The sequence below is a fragment of the Panthera pardus genome, unplaced genomic scaffold, assembly GCF_024362965.1.
Source record: "Panthera pardus isolate Hobbes unplaced genomic scaffold, ASM2436296v1 HiC_scaffold_23, whole genome shotgun sequence".
NCBI classification, from domain to species: Eukaryota; Metazoa; Chordata; class Mammalia; order Carnivora; family Felidae; genus Panthera; species Panthera pardus.
Window position 1 is genome coordinate 4,982,363 of NW_026526799.1, and position 21,615 is coordinate 5,003,977.

Sequence of the window (21,615 nt, forward strand, 5' to 3'; positions counted from 1 at the left end):
TGGCTATTAGGAGCAATGCTGCTACGAACATAAAAGTTTTTGTGGGTGATTGTAACACAAACATACCTTTTAAAAACTTTGTCTTACCTCTCAGCTAGGTTGTTGAGGAAATGGACAAGATTTGCACCTCTTTTTCTCATGTTGCTGAGTAGGAAGTTGCTTTGTATATAGTAGGCCCTCAGATGTTAGTTGCATGATTAAGACATAATTACTTCTGTTTTTCTAATTGTGACGGATCTCCTTTTAGGTTCTTCCTAAGTAATAACAGTTACATAGGGGGGACCACACCTTTCTTTTCTGACTGAGAGGATCCCTACAGTGAGGTCTGGTAGCAAGCAGAAGAACTAAAAGAAAAATCTTTTTTTTTTTTAAATTTTATTTTTAAGTAATCTCTACACCTAATGGGTGTCTCGAACTCACAACCCTGAGATCAAGGGTCTCTCTACTGACAGGGTCAGCCAGGTACCGCCTCCCCCCGCCACCCCAAGAGAAATTTTTAATTTAGGGGGTCACATTCTTTCTGGGAAACCAAAGGTGGAAAAACAGACCAGAACTTTTGTGTTATTGAGGCTTTTGTATGCTCCCGCCGAGGCAGGCTCTGTAAGCGTGGGCTGGGATGAGGGGTCGTGGCTAACACTGTAATGTTGATTGGCCTCCTTTGATTGCATTGTCAAGAGAGTAGTTGGCATTACCACGTCCTAATCATATAAATACAACAAGTACCAGATTTCACTTAAGAGGCACATCATGGTGCAGAATGTCAGTGATCTGAAACACAAGTCCTATTTTGTAGTCAGGAAACTGAGAAAAAGGGATCGGATCTAATGTGATAATTACTTGGGTGAGAAGCGGTTGTAAATGGCGTTCTCTGTCTTTGGTATTAATTTCGGACCATTTGGACCAGAGCTTCCCAAACTTGGCTGATTGTGAAAACACTTGAAAAGTCATTTTATTTTATTAAAAAAAATTTTTTTTAATGTTTATTTATTTGTGTGAGAGAGAGGGAGACACAGAATCCGAAGCAGGCTCCAGGCTCTGAGCTGTCAGCACAGAGCCTGACACGAATGAACCATGAAATCATGACCTGAGCCAAAGTCGGATGCTTAACCGACTGAGCCACCCAGGTGCCCTGAAAAGTCATTTTAAAAATACAGATTCCTAAGCTTTAACTCTATTCCTGATTCAGAATATCTCACCCGGGGCCTGGCTGCCCTGATTTTGTGAGGGCCAGTGGTGGTGGCGTTTGTTTTTGCTACCATATAAGTCCAGAAGGAATCTTAGATCTGACTGACAGAGGAGTGGGCTTTGAGAGAATGAGCCAGGTCTGGTTCCCTAAAAAAGGAAACCTCTAAAAAAGGAAAGTCACTGGGGCACACAACTTGTACCTGCTCTCACATGCTGTGAGCCTGACTGCTCCTTTTGTTTGGGTCGTGGGAGTTAAAGTTTTAGAGGATGTGACTAGAGTTTGAAGCATTTCCTTTTGCAGGGGAGTAACTTTCAGGATCCATCAAAAGGGGAGGAAGGGGGGCGGAGTTAGGGGAAAATTTGCTTGATAGTGCCAGGCCCAGCTGTGTAGACAAGTATTTGGAGGAATTGGCTTTTTTTAGGCCTCAGCTTAGCAGTTCCTCTGAGCCATTTTTGGGAGTGGTTTTAAAAATAATCATCTGAGTTCTAAAATTAGCGAACAAAAATCTTAATTTAAATTCGGTCTGTAGTTTTCTTGTGATATCTTTGTGTCTGGTTTTGGTATCAGGGTAATACCGGCCTCAAAGAATGAACTGGGAAGTATAACTTCCTCTTCTAGGTTTTAGAAGAGTTTCTGAAGGACTGCTGTGATTGTTCTTTAGACGTTTGGTAGAATTCACCAGCGAAGCCATATGGCCCTATGTTTTTGTTTGTTTGTTTTTGTAGAATGTGTTTCCATGTCTGTGTTTGTTATAGGCCTATTCGGATTTTTTTTCCAGTATTCTTTATTCCTCCTTCCCTTTCTTGTTGCCCTCTGGGAATTCTGTTATGCATATATTGATATTATTAATGGTGTCCACAGGTTTCTGAGGCTTGATTCATTTTTTTCCTCATTCTTTTTTCATAACTGTTCCTTAGACTGGATATTGTTCCTCAGACTGTAAATTTAAATTGACCTATCTTCGGGCGCCTGGGTGGATGCCCAAATGGTTAAGCATTTGACTCTCGGTTTTAGCTCATGTCATGATTTCATGGTTCGTGGGTTTGAACCCTGAGCTGGGCTCTGTGTTGACAGCGCAGAGCCTGCTGGGGGTTCGTTCTCTCTCTCTCTCTCTCTCTCTCTCTCTCTCTCTCTCAAAATAAATAAAATAAATAAACTTTAAAATAAATACACAAACAGACCTGTCATCTTCAAGTTCACTGACTCTGTTTTGCGTGCTCAAATCTGCTGAGTCCCTCCAGTAAATTTTTCATCTCAGTTATTGTACTTTTCAACTCCAGAATTTCATTTTAAAAAAAAATAATTTGTTTCTTTATTGCTATTCTCTGGTAAGATACTGTTCTTATACTTTAAGTTTTTTAGACATGGTTTCCTTTAATTTTTTGAACATATTTAAAATAGATAATTTAAGTCTGTTTGCTTTTTTCCCCTGTTTGAACCATGCTTTCCTGTTTCTTTCTTTTTTTCACTTTGGTAGTTTCATAGAATTTTCCTTTTTTCTTGTTATTCCCTTTTTAAATTTTAATTCCAGTATAATTACATTATATTATATTATATTATATTATATTATATTATATTATATTAGTTTCAGGTATATGATACAATGATTCAACAGTTCTGTACATTACTCAGTGCTCATCATGGTAAGTGTACTCTTTAATCCCCATCATCTATTTCATCCATGCCCTCCACCCATCTCCCCTCTGGTAACCATCTGGTGTAGTTAAGAGTCTTTTTTTCTTTTTATTCATTTGTTTTGTTTCTTAAATTCCACATATGAGTGAAATCATATGGTATTTGTCTTTCTCTGAGTGACTTCACTTAGCATAATACTCTTTAGCTCTATCGATGTCATTGCATACGGCAAGATTTCATTTTTTTTAAAAATTTTTTTAATCTTTATTTATTTTTGAGAGAAAGAGAGAGAGTGAGAGAGCAAGCAGGGAAGCAACAGAGAGAGGAGAGACAGGATCCGAAGCAGGCTCCAGGCTCTAAGCTATTAGTACAGAGCCTGATGCGGGACTCGAACTCATGATCTGCAAGTTCATGATCTGAGCCAAAGTCAGATGTGCAACCAATTGAGCCACCCAGGTGCCCCAGTTTCATTCTTTTGTGTGTGTGTGTGTGATTTTTTAAAATTTATTTTTGAGACAGAGACAGAGCATGAGCAGGGGAGGGGCACAGAGGGAGGGAGACACAGAATCTGAAGCAGGCTCCAGGCTCTGAGCTGTCAGCGCAGAGCCCGACACGGGGCTGAACTCATAGACCGTGAGATCATGACCTGAGCCGAAGTCAGACGCTTAACCGACTGAGCCACCCAGGCGCCCCCCCTCTCCCCACCGATTTCATTCTTTTTTATAGCTGAGTAGTATTCCATTGTATGAGAATACCACATCTTCTGTATCCATTCATCTATTGATGGGCAGTTAGGCTGCTTCCATTATTTGGCTATTGTAAATAATGCTGCTAGAAACATAAGGGTGCGTATATCTTTTCAAATTAGTGTTTTTTGTATTCTTTGGATAAATACCCAGTAGTTGGAATTATTGGATCATATGGTAGTTGTATTTTTAATTTTTTTTTTCAAGCAAAACATCTCATATCTTTATTACTGAACCACCCTACTGGTGCAGAAGCAAAGTAACAGAAGAATCATTTCCTGGATAAAACATGTCTATTGTTCAGGTAGTAATGATGCTGATAGAGTGACAGGATATGAGCAGCATAAATATGTATGCCATCTCATGTGGAATTCCTTACAGACCCAGCTTGGTTCTTCTCCAGTGCCTCCTCTTGGAGTTGTACCTGATTTTATTACCAGTTTTCATCCATCCTGGAAAAATGGGGAATGGAACGATTCTGCATTTGTCTCTTGGCCAGGAATTGCTTTATCCTGAGAGTCTTTGAGAAGACATGGTGAGGAACTGCACATACCATGATGGTGGAGAAAAGGAGAGAGCTATTTCTAATTTTTGAGGAACCCCCATACTCCTTTCCACAGTGGCTGTATCAGTGTGCACTCCCACCAACAGTGCACAAGGGTTCCTTTTTTTTCCATATCCTTGCCAACACACTTGTTGTTTCTCGTGCTTTTGATTTTAACCATTCTGACAGGTGTGGGGTGATACCTTATTTTGGTTTTGATTTGCATTGCCCTGATGATTAGTGATATTGAACATCTTTTCATGTGTCGGCCATCTGTATGTCTTTGGGGAAATGTGTCTTCCTGTCTTCTGCCCATTTTTAATTGGATTGTTTTTTGGGTGTTGAGTTGTATAAGTTGTTTACATATTTTGGATACTAATCCTTTATCAGATATGTCATTTGCAAATATCTTCTTCCATTCAGTAGGTTGCCTTTTAGTTTTGTTGATCATTTCCTCTGCTGTGCATAAGCTTTTTATTTTGATGTAGTCCCTTGCCTGTTGTTTCCCTTGCCTCAGGAGCCATATCTAGAAAAATGTTGGCTATGGCCAGCCCCTGTCAGAGAAATTACCGCCTGGGCTCTCTTGTAGGATTTTTGTGGTTTCAGGTCTCACATTTAGGTTCTTAATCCATTTTGAGTTTACTTTTGTGGATGGTGTAAGAAAGTGGTCCAGTTTCGTTCTTTTGCATGTAGCTGTCCAGTTTTCCCATCAGCATTTGTTGAAGAGACTTTTTCCCATTGCATATTCTTGCCTCCTTTATTGAAGATTATTGACCGTGTAATCGTGGGTTTATTCCTGGACTGTCTATTCTGCTCCATTGATCCAAGTGTCTTTTTTTTTGTGCTAGTACCATACAGTTTTGATTGCAACAGCTTTGTAGTATAACTTGAAATCTGGGTTTGTGATACCTCCAGTTTGGTTTTTCTTTTTTAAGATTGCTTTGGGTATTCAGCATCTTTTATGGTTCCATACAAATTTTAGGATTATATTAGTTCTGTGAAAAATGTTGTTGGTATTTTGATGAGGATTGCGTTAAATCTGTAGGTTGCTTTGGGTAGTATGGACATTTTGACAATATTAATTCTTCCAATCCAAGAGCATGGAATGTCTTTCCATTTGTGTCATCTTCAATTTCTTTCATCGGTGGTTTTTGAGTTTTCAGAATTCAGGTCTTTTATCTCTTTGGTTAAGTTTATTCCCGGGTATTTTATTATTTTTGGTGCAATTGTAAATGGGATTGTTTCCTTAATTTCTCTTTCTGCTACCTCATTATTAGTGTATAGAAACGCAATGGATTTCTCTATGTTGATCTTGTATCCTGTGATGTTACTGAATTCATTTATCAGTTCCAGCAGTGTTTTGGTGGAGACTTCAGGGTTTTCAATATATGATACCATGTCATCTGCAAATAGTGAAAGTTTTACTTTTTCCATATCAATTTAGATGCCTTTTATTTCTTTCTCTTTCTCATTCCTGTGGTTAGGACTTCAGTACTATGTTGAATAAAAGTGGTGAGAGTGGACATCCTTGTCTTGTTCCTGACCTTAGGGGGAAAGCTCTCAGTTTTTCACCATTGAGTATGATGTTAGCTGTGAGTTCTTCATATATGGCCTTTATTATGTTGACACATGTTCCCTCTAAACTTACTTTTTTTTTTTTTTAACAGTATGTATTTTTAAGTTTTTATTTATTTTTGAAAGAGAGAGAGCATGAATGGGGAAGGGGTAGAGAGAGATGGGGACAGAGGATCTGAAGCGGGCTCTGCTCTGAGCCCGATATGGTGCTCGAACTCCTAAACCATGAGATCATAACCTGAGCCATAGTCAGATCCTTAACCAACTGAGCCACCCAGGCACCCCCCTCTCAACCTACTTTGTTGAGGATTTTTATCATGAATGGATGTTGTACTTTGTCAAATCTTGCTTTCTTATTTCTTTGCATGTCTTGTAATTTTTTTGTTGAAAACTGGACATTTTATAATGGGGCAACTCTGGAAATCAGAGTCTATCCCTTCCTCAAGGTTTATTGTTGTCTTTTGTTAATGTTGTCTGTTTAGTAACTTTCAATCCTGTTACGTCATATGTGGCCACTGAAGTCTCTGCTTAATTAGCTAGAAGTCATCTAATGGTTAGGCAGAGTATTTTTTTTTTTTAAGTTTATTTATTTTGAGAGAGAGAGAGGGACAGAGAGTGAGGGACAGAGAGAATCCCAAGCAAGCTCCACACTGTCACCACAGAGCCTTACACGGGGCTCAAACTCACAAACTGTGAGATCATGACCTGAGCCAAAATCAAGAGTCAGACGCTCAACTGACTAAGCCACCCAGGGGCCCATAGGCAGAGTATTTTTAAATGCCTAGAACCAATAAAACTCCCAGCTTTTGCTGAGGGCCAGTGTGCATGTTGGGGTGCATCTTCAACACTCAGCCAGGTACTTTGCAATTCTGTCTTACCCTTCACTTCATGCTTGCCCAAAACTTCACGATTGGCCAGAGGTGAGCCCTTACAGCCTTATCGGATCTTTTCTGAGCATGTGCACAACTCACAGATGTATTATGGCCTTCTGGATTCCCATCTCAGGAGTATGTCAGAGGCTTCCAAAGCTCTCTGTGGACATCTCGTTCTCAAATTTTCCTTTTTAAGCTTTTTGGTTAGCTTACTGTTTGCCTTAATTTTTATCCACTGCTCTAGACATTTGTGATGTTAAACAAGTGCCTCTTACTGTTTTTGATAAATGCCCCTGGAGAAAAGGCTGTTTGCACAGGGCATGCTCTAAGTCAGTTCAGATGAAGACAGCCTTGCTTGGTCTTCTAGGGATCTACCTACCAGGTCAGCTAGTGACAGTTCTCTGGGAATAGAAGGGGCTCTGAGGGAGGTGTGTGTGTGTGTGTGTGTGTGTGTGTGTGGTGGGGGGAGACAGATGGAAATGGGGCCATTTGAAATGCCACAAAGCTCACAGTTGTTAATGAAATTCAGCGGTTATTCTTGAATAAACTGATTACTGCAAGCATTTGGTCAACTTACGTAGTTTTGAAAAAGTTGCCTCTGATGGTTTTTGCCAGTGTTTTTGTTGCTTTTATGTAGGAGAGGATTTTCAGAAGTCCTTACTGTACTATTTTCACTGATGGTCACTTCTCTCTTCATTTAAATTTAGTGTTTTTGGAATACTTGTTAAAGTAGATTCCTAATCATTGGGTAGTAATATCTGCATGCTAAGACATGGACATCAGGGAGTCTCCAGGGCTCCTTTTGTAATTACAGGTGTGAATGACTTGTAACTCTCTGTTCTGCTCCCCCCGCTACAGTGTGTGTACATACATACGTGCACGTGGCTAAAAATCAGCTGTGTGCACCAGCGCGACTGTACCAGTTGTTGGAATATTGAGATACTTTTGTTCGGTCCGCTGCTGCTGCCCTGACAATGTGTGCCACCCCCGGTTCTTGCTCTTTCCCTGGACTTTGGCTGTGCAGCAACTAAAGGATTAATAGCCAGTCCAGCGGGCCATAGGACTGCTCTTCAGATTGTTGAGTGCTTGTGTTGCATTGTTGATGCGTGTGTTGTATAGATGCATGTATTTGTGTGTTGACGTGTGTATGTATATGTATGGTGTAGTTTGTGTGTGTGTGTGTGTATATGTGGCATGGTTTGCATGTATGATAAGTAATATCTCAATGTTATTTAATATTAAATTAATATTCGTTAATAATTTAATAATATTTTATTTGTCATCACACATGCAAATCATGCCCCATGTGACAGGAGAGACTTAAGGGGTAAGAAGTGCCCTCTGGAGGTGTGTGAGTTTGTGCTGTGCACACACACACAGAATGGCCACTCTTTGCCCCTTCTCCCTTTCCTTTCCCCATATTTACCTACAATCATTGCCCACTCTTTTTGGTTCTTATTTCTGGTTTCTGTCTCTTTACCTCTTCTGAATGCAGCCACTGTGCAAGTGTCAGCCTTGTTAAGGGGCAGAATTTCAGTATATTTTATGTAGCATTTTCACATTAAGTCTTTTATCTCGGTATTCTCCACGGTATCTAGCCTAGAGTTTTAACTCTCTGCTCAATGATTTGTGTCAATCTTGGATGGTCTCTTTAGAGTGTGTGGGGGCATCTGGGTTTTTTGTCATCTTATTTGATCTGATTGGAGCTGAGAGAACCTGTCCTTTCCTTACACTGGGATGAGGTGGTGTGTGTCTCTTTCCTCCTTCAGTCTGGTGACGGCCATTCCTATATCATCTTTCCCTGCCACACCCGACACACCCATCTGTTCCCTTCTCTCGCTTCCGCTTCCGCTGCTCTCGCCCGCCTGCTTCTTAGGGGAGCATGCATGTGTTTGTTTTGATTGTTTTGCCTCAGTCTGCCTGGGGCAGAGAAGGCACAACTCAGAATGGTCAGAATTCTTGGTAAGCTGGGCCTTTCTCTGAATGCAGGGGACATTGTGCCAAACCTCCCAGCTCTGTGTACAGTAGATTTCTGCTCAGGGGTATCTGATGTGCGATTAACCTAAAAGTGAACCAAAAAGGGCCTGGTTCTGTGGGAATACTTTTGTTTTTATGTGCGACGACTTTCAGGCTGCCGCTTCTGGAGATTACGCCTCCAGCCCTCTAGTGTGTGATTTCTCAGTTTACGTTGTCACAGACCTGGAGCTGACTCACCATATTGTCTCCCGTTGAAACTATTGCTTAGCATTTCCAGTATTTATTGATATGATTTTAGGGGGATCGTGTGCGGCCGTTTGGTTTTCAGTACCAGAAAGTGACTAGTGGTAGGAACGTGCTAACTTCTGAAGCTCTTAGGTGGTATGTTCATGTATTCTATTTGTCTGTGTACTCATTTCCTTTCCCCAGTGTCAGTTTCTTAAAATTGGGACAGCGCCTCTTAAGATTCTAAGCCCAGCATTTACTTTAATTTGCTTAAATGACGTTTTTTCCTAAAACTCTGCATTTGAAAGGAATACATCACAGCTTTCAACGTCCCATGGCTTCCTTTGGCTTTCTCCTGTCACCAAGGTGCTTTGGCCACTGCCTCGCTCTGCTGATTGAAACATTGTCTCTCTCTCCACAATAATGTGGGAGGAAAGGGAAGCTTCCTCTGAGGTTTTGCTAGACTGTTGGGCCTCCTGAGGACACTGAGAAGGTCTGCTTTGCCCTGCTTCATCTGGCAGCGTAATTGTAGTTCCTGCTCCCGGTTGTCTCATTGGTGCCTTGGCAGGTTATATGTACACCAAGCACTTAGAATGGAGTTTTGATCTGCTATTTACCCCAAATGCTATTAGCTCAAGCCTGAGAAACAGTTAATTTTATTGGATCTGCCAGGATCACCTCAAACATGACTCTCTCAGCCTGGCCACTTCAAAACCTGAGGTGTCTTGCCTTTTCTGGAGAAGACTGCTGTATTAATCTTCAGTATTGGTGCTTTCTATTGAGACTTTTGGAGACATTAACAAACAGAGGACCCTCACTGTTGGGAGACGGTTGAAACTTCTGTAACCTCAGTATGACCACTGAAATCTAAGTTGGTATCAGAGGTTTCCAGTTCTGACTCTGACACTGACACAGGTGGATGTGGTAGAATCTGTCCCCTCACAGCAGTGAGTACCTGGGGCTAATCCCTAGTGACGTGCCCAAGTCACAGAGTGTTAGCCAGATTCTTGGAAATTAGAAGATACCGGAGGACGTTTCTGCCAACCCCAGTCTGTTTGACATGTCTTTCAGCGCAAACGATTGCCAATAAGCTACTTAAAAAAAATGTCTAAGACTTACTTAGAAAGAGGGAAGCAAGCCACTGGTTTTATTTCCTATCAATCCCCAGTATTCAACCTGGACTGCACTGTGGACCAGTGAGACTTTTGTTGGCCATGCTGAGCAAACTAATCGCTGTTTATTATGTTTCTGTGTAGAAATGTGTTTTTAAGTTTCCAACAACTGACGTAACATTCAAGGTTTAGAATATAAGCTGGGGATAAGTTTAGATTGCCTGTGATGACTCCTGGCTTTACCTGTGGTGAAGTCTGGCAATCTTAAAAACAGCAGTCATAGAGAATATTAACTTCCTTTCAATACTGATGTCAAAGGGGCCTTCTAAAAAAGTACCACATGTTCCTATTCGTGCCGTGGCCCTCGTCGCACTAACGAAGTCCCAGGTCCCTTCCCAGTTAGGTCCTTTGCCGCTCCTAGCTGCTCGTGACTTCCTGAGCCACTTGCATCCATGTTCATGTGATCCGTCCCCTGCATCTGAGGCGTGTCTCATAAGCTTTGACCAGGTTTCGATGCCCAGCCTCTTCCAGTTGGCCGTTCGATGTGTCTTGTATGTTTGGAACTTCTTCTGCCTCTAATTGAGTCTCAGAAGTCCTCTTGATCTCTTGTACCCTAATGTCATGACTCTGATATTGTTTTGCTTTAATGGTGTGTAGGAAACCCAGGATGAGTCAGCGGTGTTATGGTTGGATGAGATTCAAGGTGGAATCTGGCAGTCCAACAAAGACACCCAGGAAGCACAGAGGTGTACGTATGGGTGTTTTATTTCTGTTTCTGGGGGGGGAGGGCGGGGAGGGGGTGGTGCGGTGTCCCCTATCCCAGTCTTCCAGCTTGATAGCCCGAGCGGGGCAGGGGACAGTCTGCCATGGTGACACAGTGTGTGCATTTAGACACTTCTGAACTATTCTCGTCACCCTTCTCTTCTGGGATAGTTGCCCTCGGAATCTATGCCATCAATGAGGCGGTGGACAGTGGTGATGTGGGCAAAACACTGAGCGCCCTTCGTTCCCCTGATGTCGGCTTGTATGGAGTCATCCCTGAGTGTGGTGACACTTACCAGAGTGACCTTGCTGAGGCCAAGAAGAAAAAACTGGCAGCAGGTGAGTTATTGGGAAAGAAATCTGTGCCCTGAAAGGAAGAGCTCGAATCTCTGGGGGCAGCTGTAGGGAAAGGTGTCTTAGTCCAGAAGCTTGGAAGGTAGGCTTGTTTTTAAGTCCCTGAGGAGGTAATGGCTCTATTTAAAAAACAAAAAAACACCCCCTCCCCAGCAAAGGCAGCTGTGTTAAAAAGGTCAGTTTCTGAAAAGGCAAGCAAGAAGGATCAAAATATTTGACTAGTTGTCTTTCATAGGGTGTCATTAGTTCTGATTACCTAATCCAATAGATGCTAGTTAAAAGTAGTTAATCTTCAGAAGGAGGGGGAATAAAGATTTTTCATCCCATTGCATGGCCTTTTTTTTTATTATTAACTGGAGAGGCTGAATGGTTGCAAATCTTTTTATCAGATTAGTTTTCTGACGTGCCAAGTTCTTACATGCAGGCTTTAGAAGGAATAAAGTTAGTCAAGGTTAGTTCCACAATTGGACTTCATACTTTCTTTTTATGACGTTGAAATGAGTGAGCTGAGACATTACAAAGCCATCATTTTGGAGGGACTCAGGATGCCCCTTTACTCTTAGAGATATAAGAAACAGGGTTTTGGAATGGTTCTATTTAGACTGTTAATGCAGCCAGAATAACCCTGCTGTTTTAGACATAGGAGTGTGGGAAGTGTGGCTCTGGGTTTCTTTTATCTTTCCTTTATTTTCTGTCAGGAGATAACAACAGCAGATGGGTGAAGCATTGGGTGAAGGGTGGATACTATTACTACCACAACCTGGAGACCCAGGAAGGAGGATGGGAGGAACCCGCAGACTTCGTGCAGAACTCAATGCAGCTTTCTCGGGAGGAGATCCAGGTAGGTCACATTTCTTCCCAAGAGAAGAAGCTGAGAGAATGTGTTCTAGAGCGAATATTAGTGAGGAAGATGGGGCCTGTGGTTAGAAGCCCTAGACTGAAATTAAGGCTGTGGAATGAACTATTTGGAGTAGTTTGTTGTTGTTTTTTTTTTTTTCCTAGTGGTTGGGAATGACTAAAGGCCTAAATTAGTAAGACCTCTGAATTGTAGAATTAAGGCAGATAAATTGTGTGCTCACTAAAGAAAACTTGGATGATCAGGGGAAAAAAAAATGAATAGTTGCTCTGACTCCTCATTAAATGCAGTAAATTTTTTTTATTATTAAAAAACATTTTTTTTTAATGTTTATTTTTGAGAAAGAGAGAGCATGAGCAGGAGAGGAGCATAGAGAGAGGGAGATGCCTGAAACAGGCTCCAGGCTCTGAGCTGTCAGCACAGAGCCTGACGCAGGATTCGAGCTCAAGAATTGCGAGATCATGACCTGAGCCAAAATTGGAGTTTAACTGACTGAGCCATCCAGGCACTCCGTCTACTTCTAGTTTTTAAAGTGAGCTGATGGGGCGCCTGGGTGGCTCAGTCGGTTGAGCGTCTGGCCTTGGCTCGGGTCATGATCTCACGGTTCATGGGTTTGAGCCCCTCATCGGGCTCTGTGCTGGCAGCTCAGAGCCTGGAGCCTGCTTTGGGTTCTGTGCCTCCCTCTCTCTCTGCCCCTCCCCTGCTCATGCTCTGTCTCTCTCTCAAAAATAAATAAACATTAAAAATTATTAAAGTGAGCCGCTAAGTTTGTGGTGCTTGTGTGTAGGAGCCACGTATCTTGTCCTTGATGAGCTGTTGAGCACTTGTGACGTTACTTGGTTCTGAGCTCACGCTCATTAAATTGGAATTGTCTAACGAACATTAGAGAGGACAAGGTATTGAAGGGAGATGTTCTGAGCTCCTATAGGTCATAGTTAGACATATTTTCCCCCCTCCTTATTTGATTATTTTCTTTTACAGATTTAATTTTTTTTTTTTTTTTAAATAATCTCTACCCCCAACATGGGGCTTGAATTCACAATCTCAAAATCAAGAGTCAGACGCTGTACTGACTGAGCCAGCCAGGCACCCTGATACACTTATTAACAGGCACAAAGATTCCTGGAGAGAGAGGATGGTAAAGGCCATCTGTTTCTGTTGGGCAGTATTTCCCAGGTCCTGTGTAGAATAACTAGTACATCTCCATGTGTAAAAAGCGAAATGGTCCTGTTACTCAGAACGCCTGTCAGAAGGATGAGTTTCTGTCTTGTGTTTGAAGGTCTCCTCTTACCTCCCTGATGTTTGACCTTTTCTGTTAATGATTTCACCGTGACGGAATGTAATGAAAGCCCTTGAACTCTGTGTCAAGTGGGATATAAAGTTGTATCAGAGACTGTCCCTTCCTGATGTTCCCAGTGTGTGTACCCAGCTGGGAACTGAGTACTGACTGCAGGGGGAGGCAGACGGACGCGGATGCTCTAGAAACAGTAACATAGAGGCTACGTAAAGAAGCAGTTAATTGTGCTCTGGACAAAGAAGGCACAGATCACACTTCAGCGGGTGCGGAAAAGAGGAAAGGACTGTGTGGGGAGAGGCATCGAGGACCGGAGGAACATGGGCCATTTTACAGGAGGATGAGTGGTCCTCGTCCCGTTAAGCAGCCTGTGGCCAGGGTGAGGGTGCAGGTCAGGTCAAGTTTCAAAGCCCTAACGTGTTGTGTTAAGGAGGCCAGACTGCATCTTAACTTTTTTTGAGTCATGTGCCTTTGATTATTATATATATTGTTGTTATATATATATAATCATATTACATATGATTATATTGTATTATCATTAACCTCCACAGAGACACGCCTATGTAGTGTTTTGTAGATGGACCTAACTAGAATTTTAAACCAGGAGGGATGTTGCTTCACTTTAGTGCATGACCTAGCCCCCCCTAAAAAAACCCCAAAGACATAGTGACCATCAAATTGGATTCTCCCGCTCTCCATTTCCTGCATTTCCTCCATTTCAGTGAATCTGGTTTCTTTTCTAAAGCTTACTGTTCATCCTGTCCCTGATTTCATTCTCCCCGTTCCTCACACACCTTGTACTCCTTCTCCTCTCTCGGTTCTGATTATTCTAACATGTAACCTGGATCTGTGCTTTTCTGAATTCAGTGTGTGTGAGTGAGAGAGGGAGAGCCGGGCGGGAATTCCCCAGGGATCTTGGGTAAAGTGGAGACCGATTCTGTGGGTGTGAGGTGAGGCCTGAGAATCTGCATTTCTGACCAACTCCCAGTGATGCTGATGCCATCGGTCCAGGGGTATGCTCCTAAGTAGGAGCCCACATACATAATCGTGGCGTTTTCACTGTAAAACAAAACAAAACAAAACAAGACCACAATATTTTTAAAGCCTATGGAATATTCCTGATTTGGCCTTGCCTATAAATTTTTCATGTTTCTTCTTGCTGAATGCCTTCCGACTGAAGGTCATTCTGCCTCTCGCTAATTCATTCTCCATTACCATTCACTTCTTTGCTCACAGCAATACGGTTTCCTGTCCAGCTTTTACTTTAGTAAAAGCTTTAGAGCATATCGATAACCTTTTCATTGCCGAGTTCAGTTAGGAGTTGTCCTCGTATTTGACCTCTTACTCCGTTCTCTTCCTTGAACTCGCAACCCCCTGGGCTTCTTCACTACACTTCTGTTCTGCTTCTCCCACTTCTGAGGGCCCGTCTTCATCTCCCTTGCTGCTGCCTTTTCTGTCCCTCCACTTGAATCACATCCGAATTCCACTGGCTTCCTTCTCTTGGTCTGCGTGTTCTTCCTCGATGGCCTCATTCGAGCCCGTGGCTCCAGCTCTCTCCATTGTGCTTGTGAACCCCAGGTCTTGTACTTCCAACTGCAGTCCTCACCACCTGCTCTACCTTTCCGTTTCCAATCCAGAAGTCCAGCAGACGCCTCTAACATAGTCTCACAGCAAAACAGGCTGAAATGGTAAATAAAGGTATATTTTAGGGGTACCTGGCTGGCTCAGTTGGAAGAGTGTGTGACTCTTGATCTCCGGGTTGTGAGTTTGAGCCCTGCGTTGGGTGTAGAGGTTACTTAAAAATAAAAAAGTCTTTAATGTTTATGTTTAAAAATTTTTTTGAGAGAGAGGAAGAATGAGCAGGGGAGGCACAGAGAAGAGGGGGACAGAGGATCCACAGTGGGCTCTGTGCTGACAGCAGACAGCCTGATGCAGGGCTTGAACTCACAAACCATGAGATCGTGACCTGAGCCAAAGTCAGACGCTCAACCGACAGAGCCACTCGGGTGCCCCCAAAATAAAAAATCTTTTAAAAAAACCCAAAAACCAAAAAGTGTTTTTTTTTTCTCACATAAAATAATTCTGGAGTCAGGTAGTCCAGCAAAGGTGTGGCGGCTCCAGGATGCCATCTGTTCCCAGGGTCTGTCTTTCTCCTCTGTCATTCTCAGCACGTGGTTTCCGCTCTCAAGGACCCTGTCGTCTGGAACGATGGCTTGGAGCTCCAGCCATCCAGTTACCAGTTCAGGCAGGAAGTAGGAAGGGAGAGAGAGCAAAAAAGGCCTGATGCCAGCTGTCCGTCTGTCTCTCTTTTTTTTAATGTTTATTTTTGAGAGAGCGAGCGAGCACAAGCAGGGGAGGGGCAGAGAGAGAGGGGAACACAGAATCCGAAGCAGGCTCCAGGCTCCGAGCTGTCAGCACAGAGCCCAACGCGGGGCTCCAGCTCACGGACTGCCAGGTCATGACCTGAGCCGAAGTTAGACGCTTAACTGGCTGAGCCATCGAGGTGCCCCTCTCTGTCTCTCTCTTAAGGAACTTTTCCAAAGGTCTTCACAGACTGCTGCTAACACCACATGCACCGCCTACACCCCCAGCTCGTGTAGTCTTTTAGCTGCACAATGTTGTTGGCCAGAGAAAACATGCCGAGGCTCTAAGATCAAGGAGAAGGGGAACGTGGATTAGGCAGGTCACCAGGTGTCCTCATCGTTCCTGCTGCTGCTGCTGCCCCCACTCAGAGCCGGGCCACCTCTCACTTGCATCGCAGCAGCAGTGTCCTCAGTCACCCGCTCACGCGGCCCTGCCAGCTCCTCTGATAACAGTGCTGCTTGTCTAAAAATAAGTCTGATGGGGGCGCCAGGCTGGCCCAGTCGGAAGAGCACGCGGCTCTTTATCTGGGGGTCATGAATTTGAGCCCCACATTGGGTGTAGAGTTTACTGAAATAAATATTTTTTACCAGTCTGATGGCTTTATTCCTCTTTTGAAAGTTTGCTGGTTCTCTGCTCGTGGTCACAGTCCATACACTCCAGGCTACCTTTCTAGACCATTTGCAATCCGGGCATTCCCCTGGTGTCCTTCCTCTGCTCTGGCATTCCAGGGGCCGCTGGGACTTGGTACCCAGCCCTGTGTTAGCACCTGCACTCCGTCCTCTTGTTAGCAAGCACAGTTCCCGGCGGTCAGTGCCGGGTGGGTGAGTGAGTGAAGGAGATCACATAGGAGGAAGCAATATCATATGTTTGTGACTTTTATTTTTTGGATGGGAGAACAACTCGGCCTTTCGTTCCCACTGCCACTTAAAGATCTAGGACAGACTTAGAAAGCCGTGAGGGTTGGCGTGTACGCTGTGGATGAGAGTTTGTGTCCATTTTCTCCTATGTATGTCTTCCCCTGTGACCAAATGTTTTTCAGAGCTCCATCTCTGGGGTGACTGCTGCATACAACCGAGAACAGCTTTGGCTAGCCAACGAAGGCTTGATCACCAAGCTGCAGGCTTGTTGCCGCGGGTACTTGGTTCGACAGGAATTCCGATCCAGGATGAATTTCCTGAAGAAACAAATCCCTGCCATCACCTGCATTCAGGTATCCCAGCGTCTGTTATACAGATGGCAAGTGGGCTTCTAGAGCAGGGGTGATGAGTGGTCCGCTCTTGAGATCAAGTGGGCTTTTTGCCCCCTGTGACCTCTTCTTGGTCTCTCCCTTTTTTGACAAGTATTTTCTCTTTGTTACTGCTACAGTCAGAACGGTCGGAGCGTGCTGGGTGGTTTTAGGGGTGAGCGGTCCAGTCCAAAAGCCATTCTTGGGCACCTCATCATCTTCTAACACTGTTCCTTTGTGTGAGATTTGAGTATTCAGGGAAACGGCTGTGGTATTACTACAGTGACAGGGCAGCATGGTGTCCTGGGAAGAATTCGGAATTACGAGTTAAGGCCCCAGCATTTCCGGTAGCGGTGAACCCTGCTAAGTTTATTTCCTTGTCCGTAGATGGGAATGCTAAAACTTCTCTTCCTCACCTGGTTTGTTGTAAAGAGCCAGTATGGGGACCCGTGGGGGTGCCCTTAAAAGGTGTGAAGTGCTGCACTAACGTTAGGAGCGTGGACGTTAGCGTGCTGTCCCGGCGGAGGCACGACCCACGCCCTCATTCCCCAGCACTGGAGGGCGTGGGCCTGTCGAAAGCTTCATCATGAATCGCACATGGGTGATCTGTCAAGGTGAGATTTTAACATCCTCTGATCCTCGGGAAGTAATATGTCAACTGTAATGTTTGATGGTTTCAGTCGCAGTGGAGGGGATACAAGCAGAAGAAGGCGTACCAAGATCGCTTAGCTTACCTGCGTGCCCACAAAGATGAAGTTGTAAAGGTATGGTAGTCCGACAGGGATTCTCAGTGTGGGGCATGAGTGATATGTGTTGAGAAGAAGGACTGTTCTCATTTCCAGGATCCCTTTTCCACAGATTCAGTCCCTGGCAAGGATGCACCAGGCCAGAAAGCGCTATCGAGATCGCCTGCAGTATTTCCAAGACCACGTGAGTACCCTCGGTGTGAGGACCGATAGAATTAGTTCTGCTGTATCGTTGGTGGACAAGCGAACAAAGAAATTTCTTCTTCTTTGTTCCTTAGATAAATGACATTATCAAAATCCAGGCTTTTATTCGGGCAAACAAAGCTCGTGATGACTACAAGACTCTCAGTGAGTAACTGTGCTCAGCAGACAAGAGTTGAGGCAGTGGTTGAGAGCCATCGGGTTCTGGGTATTCTCCGCGGATCTCTTTTCTGGTCTTACAGGCAAGGCTTGGGGGTGGGGTGCTGCTTGTGACGTAAGCCCCTTTGCTAACCCCGTGGCTTGATGTTTTGTTGCTTGCTGTGTCAGCCTCTTTCATGGCGTAGCGGTAGCATGACCAAGAACACTGTACTTGCTGACTGTCCTTGCACATCTCACAAATAAACAAATGACTTAAGTGTGAATAGAGTTATTTTTTCCAAACAATGCTGACATTTCCTCAAGATTTAGAACTTTTGCTGGTAAATCTCTCCCGTGTCTGACACATATTTTCTTTCTGTCAGTCAATGCTGAGGATCCTCCTATGATTGTGGTCCGAAAATTTGTGCACCTGCTTGACCAAAGTGACCAGGATTTCCAGGAGGAGCTCGATCTGATGAAGATGCGAGAAGAGGTCATTACCCTCATTCGTTCTAACCAGCAGCTGGAGAATGACCTCAATCTCATGGATATCAAAATCGGGCTGCTCGTGAAGAATAAAATCACACTGCAGGTAGGCCCAGCGCCATCCGTGGCCTTGCCCCCCCTGCCTCCCCGATTCCGACCTGCAGAGGGGTGGGCGCTGGCTTTCTTCTCAGCTAATGCCATACCTTCTTTAAAGTTACATGAGAAATGAAATAATTCTTTAGCAGAATTTAAATAGAGAAAAGAAGATAAAAACCATCCCGTGATTCCACCACCCAGTAATCATTTTGTATCCTACATTTTCACTTAATATTAGAGCATAAGGTGCTTCCCATGTGATAAGTAGTCATAAATAATTTTTTAATGTTTATTTAAAATAAATTTTTTAATGTTTATTTTTGTGGGAGAGAGAGAGACAGAGGGAGAGAGTGTGAGTGGGGGAGGGGCAGAGAGCCAGAGACACAGAATCTGAAACAGGCTCCAGGATCTGAGCTGTCAGCACAGAGCCCGACATGGGGCTCGAACTCAAGAACTGTGAGATCATGACCTGAGCCAAAGTTAGACGGTTAACCAACTGAGCCACCTGGGTGCCCTTAAAATGTTTTATTTTTGAGAGAGAGGGAGAGAGCGAGTGAAGGAGTGGCAATGAGTGAGGGGGGCAGAGGAGCCAAAGTGGGCTCTGTGCTGACAGCAGCAAGCCCAGTGTGGGGCACAAACTCACAAACTGTGAGATCATGACCTAAGTCAAAGTCAGATGCTCAACCAACTGAGCCACCCAAGCGCCCCATCATAAATATTTTTAATGGCGACAGCTATTTGACATTTAGGTTGTTTTTCTAGTTTGTAGTACAGATAACCTTACAGTTAATGTCTCCGTGAATACGTAGCTTTTATGGTACTTAATGCTTTCCTTTAAGATAGATTCCCAGAGGGGCGCCTGGGTGGCTCAGTCGGTTAAGCATCCGACTTCAGCTCAGGTCATGATCTTATGGCTCATGGGTTTGAGTCCCAGGTTGGGCTCTGTGTGACAGCTCAGAGCCTGAAGCCTGCTTTTGATTCTGTCTCCCCTTCTCTCGCTGTCCCCCCACCCCCCGCCCCAGCTCATGTTCTGTTTCCTTCTCCTTCAAAATTAAAAATAAACATTAAAAAAAAAAAAAAATTCTCAGATGTTGGGTTTCCTGAGCCAGTGGGTATTTTTATGGCTCAGGTTCTTTTCTTTTCTTTTCTTTTCTTTTCTTTTCTTTTCTTTTCTTTTCTTTTCTTTTCTTTTCTTTTCTCTTTTCTAAGATTTTAAGTAATCTCCACACCCAACATGGGGTTTGAACTCACGACCCCAAGAACAAGAGTCACAGGCTCTACTGACTGAGCCTGCCAGGTGCCCCTATGGTGTAGGTTAATAGGGAGGTGGAGGTAGGAGTAGATTGACTGGTGTGATGAAAGCAGGGTACAGTGTCGTGATTCTGAAATAGTTGATGGCGTCTGCCAATGCAGCAGACCTTCCTGCAAGTGTTTTGGGTGCTTTAGTTTTTTGATTTACATGTATGTTTTTGTTTACAGGATGTGGTTTCCCACAGTAAAAAACTTACTAAAAAAAATAAAGAACAGTTATCTGATATGATGATGCTAAATAAGCAGAAAGGAGGTCTCAAGGCTTTGAGCAAGGAGAAGAGAGAGAAACTGGAAGCTTATCAACATCTGTTTTATTTATTACAGGTGAGTGGTTCCTGGAGTTGGTATTGTAGGCTTTGGCTTCCTTTCCCACAAGAAAACCTTAGCCATAAATCTCAGAGTATTTCTCATTTCCACTGAGGGGTGAGCAAAGGGCTGTCTTCTTTGTTTTTTATGCACACTCTAAACCTTTAAGTTTAAAAGAACATGAATATTTGTGTCAGCCTTTATATTATCTAGAGATTACTTATCTCTTGGTTTTATTTCAGACCAACCCCACCTATTTGGCGAAGCTGATCTTTCAGATGCCCCAGAATAAGTCCACCAAGTTCATGGACTCTGTAATCTTCACCCTGTACAACTATGCGTCCAACCAGCGAGAGGAGTACCTGCTCTTACGGCTCTTTAAGACAGCCCTCCAGGAGGAGATCAAGTATGAACAGACTGCTGCTGGGCATGGAACCCTGTCCCACTGCCATCCACACTCATACTTTGGGATTCAGGCCTCCCCGTACCTTTGCTTTGAACTCAGTTAACATTATGATCTGTGTGAAATACTCCAGAGAAGCTCCCCCCGACCCCCGCTTTTTTTTAAAGTTTATTTTGAGAAAGAAAGAGTGTGAGCAGAAGGGCAGAGAGAGAGAGGGAGAGAGGATCCCAAGCAGGCTCCGCGCTGTCAGCACAGAGCCTGATGTAGAGTTTCAACTCACAAACCATGAGATCATGACCTGAGCCGAAACCAAGAGTAAGAGGCAGATGCTTAACCAACAGAGCCACCCAGGCGCCTCGAGAAGGTTCTACTTTTTAAGTCACTAATATAAAGTGTTGCTGCTTTGAGGAAGTGGTAGAATAAGAGATTTGCTAAAGCGATTTTAGGAAGATTCTATATTAAAAAAAATTTTTTTTAATGTTTATTTTTGAGAGAGAGAAACAGTGCAAGTGGGGAAGGGGCAGACAGAGAGGGAGACACAGAATCCCACGTAGGCTCCAGGCTCTGAGCTGTCAGCATGGAGCCCAATGTGGGGCTCAAACCCATGACCCATGAGATCATGACCTGAGCCGAAGTCGGATGCTCAACTGACTGAGCCACCTGGGCACCCTGGATGATTCTATATTAAGATATGATTTTTTAAAAGCTGATCCGAACATGAAGATTTCACATTTTTATCTAAAAAAGTACCCGTTCATGTTCCCATGATTGAGTTTGCAAGCAGCAGGCTGTCCTGGGTTTAGGTCAGTGTCGGTAAATGTTTCTAGAGAAAGAGCACATACCTCTTTCCTTCCAACTATTTCTTTTTCTAGGAGATGGGGTCTCTAAGTAGGAACCCGATCTTTACATTGATAAAGTCTGTGATTATTTTAAAATGAATTTGCATTTGATGTTTTATAGGTCAAAAGTAGATCAGATTCAGGAGATCGTGACAGGAAATCCTACAGTTATTAAGATGGTTGTGAGTTTCAACAGAGGTGCCCGGGGCCAGAACGCCCTACGACAGATCTTGGCCCCTGTTGTGAAGGAGATTATGGATGACAAATCTCTCAACATCAAAACTGACCCTGTGGATATATACAAATCTTGGGTTAATCAGATGGAGTCTCAGACAGGAGAGGCAAGGTATGGTAACCATAAC

At 43.7% G+C, this 21,615-nt stretch overlaps 1 protein-coding gene across 1 annotated transcript in view; it reads left to right on the forward strand.

Annotated features, from left to right (window-relative positions):
- The window catches only part of IQGAP1 (IQ motif containing GTPase activating protein 1), a 101,225-nt gene that overhangs the window by 58,225 nt on the left and 21,385 nt on the right, over positions 1 to 21,615 (forward strand). Inside the window, exons 16-26 of the mRNA XM_019460333.2 lie at positions 10,530 to 10,620; positions 10,806 to 10,973; positions 11,687 to 11,829; positions 16,542 to 16,712; positions 17,408 to 17,491; positions 17,586 to 17,657; positions 17,752 to 17,821; positions 18,196 to 18,404; positions 19,874 to 20,029; positions 20,254 to 20,417; positions 21,375 to 21,599. Of these exons, the coding sequence (XP_019315878.1) occupies positions 10,530 to 10,620; positions 10,806 to 10,973; positions 11,687 to 11,829; positions 16,542 to 16,712; positions 17,408 to 17,491; positions 17,586 to 17,657; positions 17,752 to 17,821; positions 18,196 to 18,404; positions 19,874 to 20,029; positions 20,254 to 20,417; positions 21,375 to 21,599 (1,553 nt within the window). The remainder of the gene's footprint in view (positions 1 to 10,529; positions 10,621 to 10,805; positions 10,974 to 11,686; positions 11,830 to 16,541; positions 16,713 to 17,407; positions 17,492 to 17,585; positions 17,658 to 17,751; positions 17,822 to 18,195; positions 18,405 to 19,873; positions 20,030 to 20,253; positions 20,418 to 21,374; positions 21,600 to 21,615) is intronic.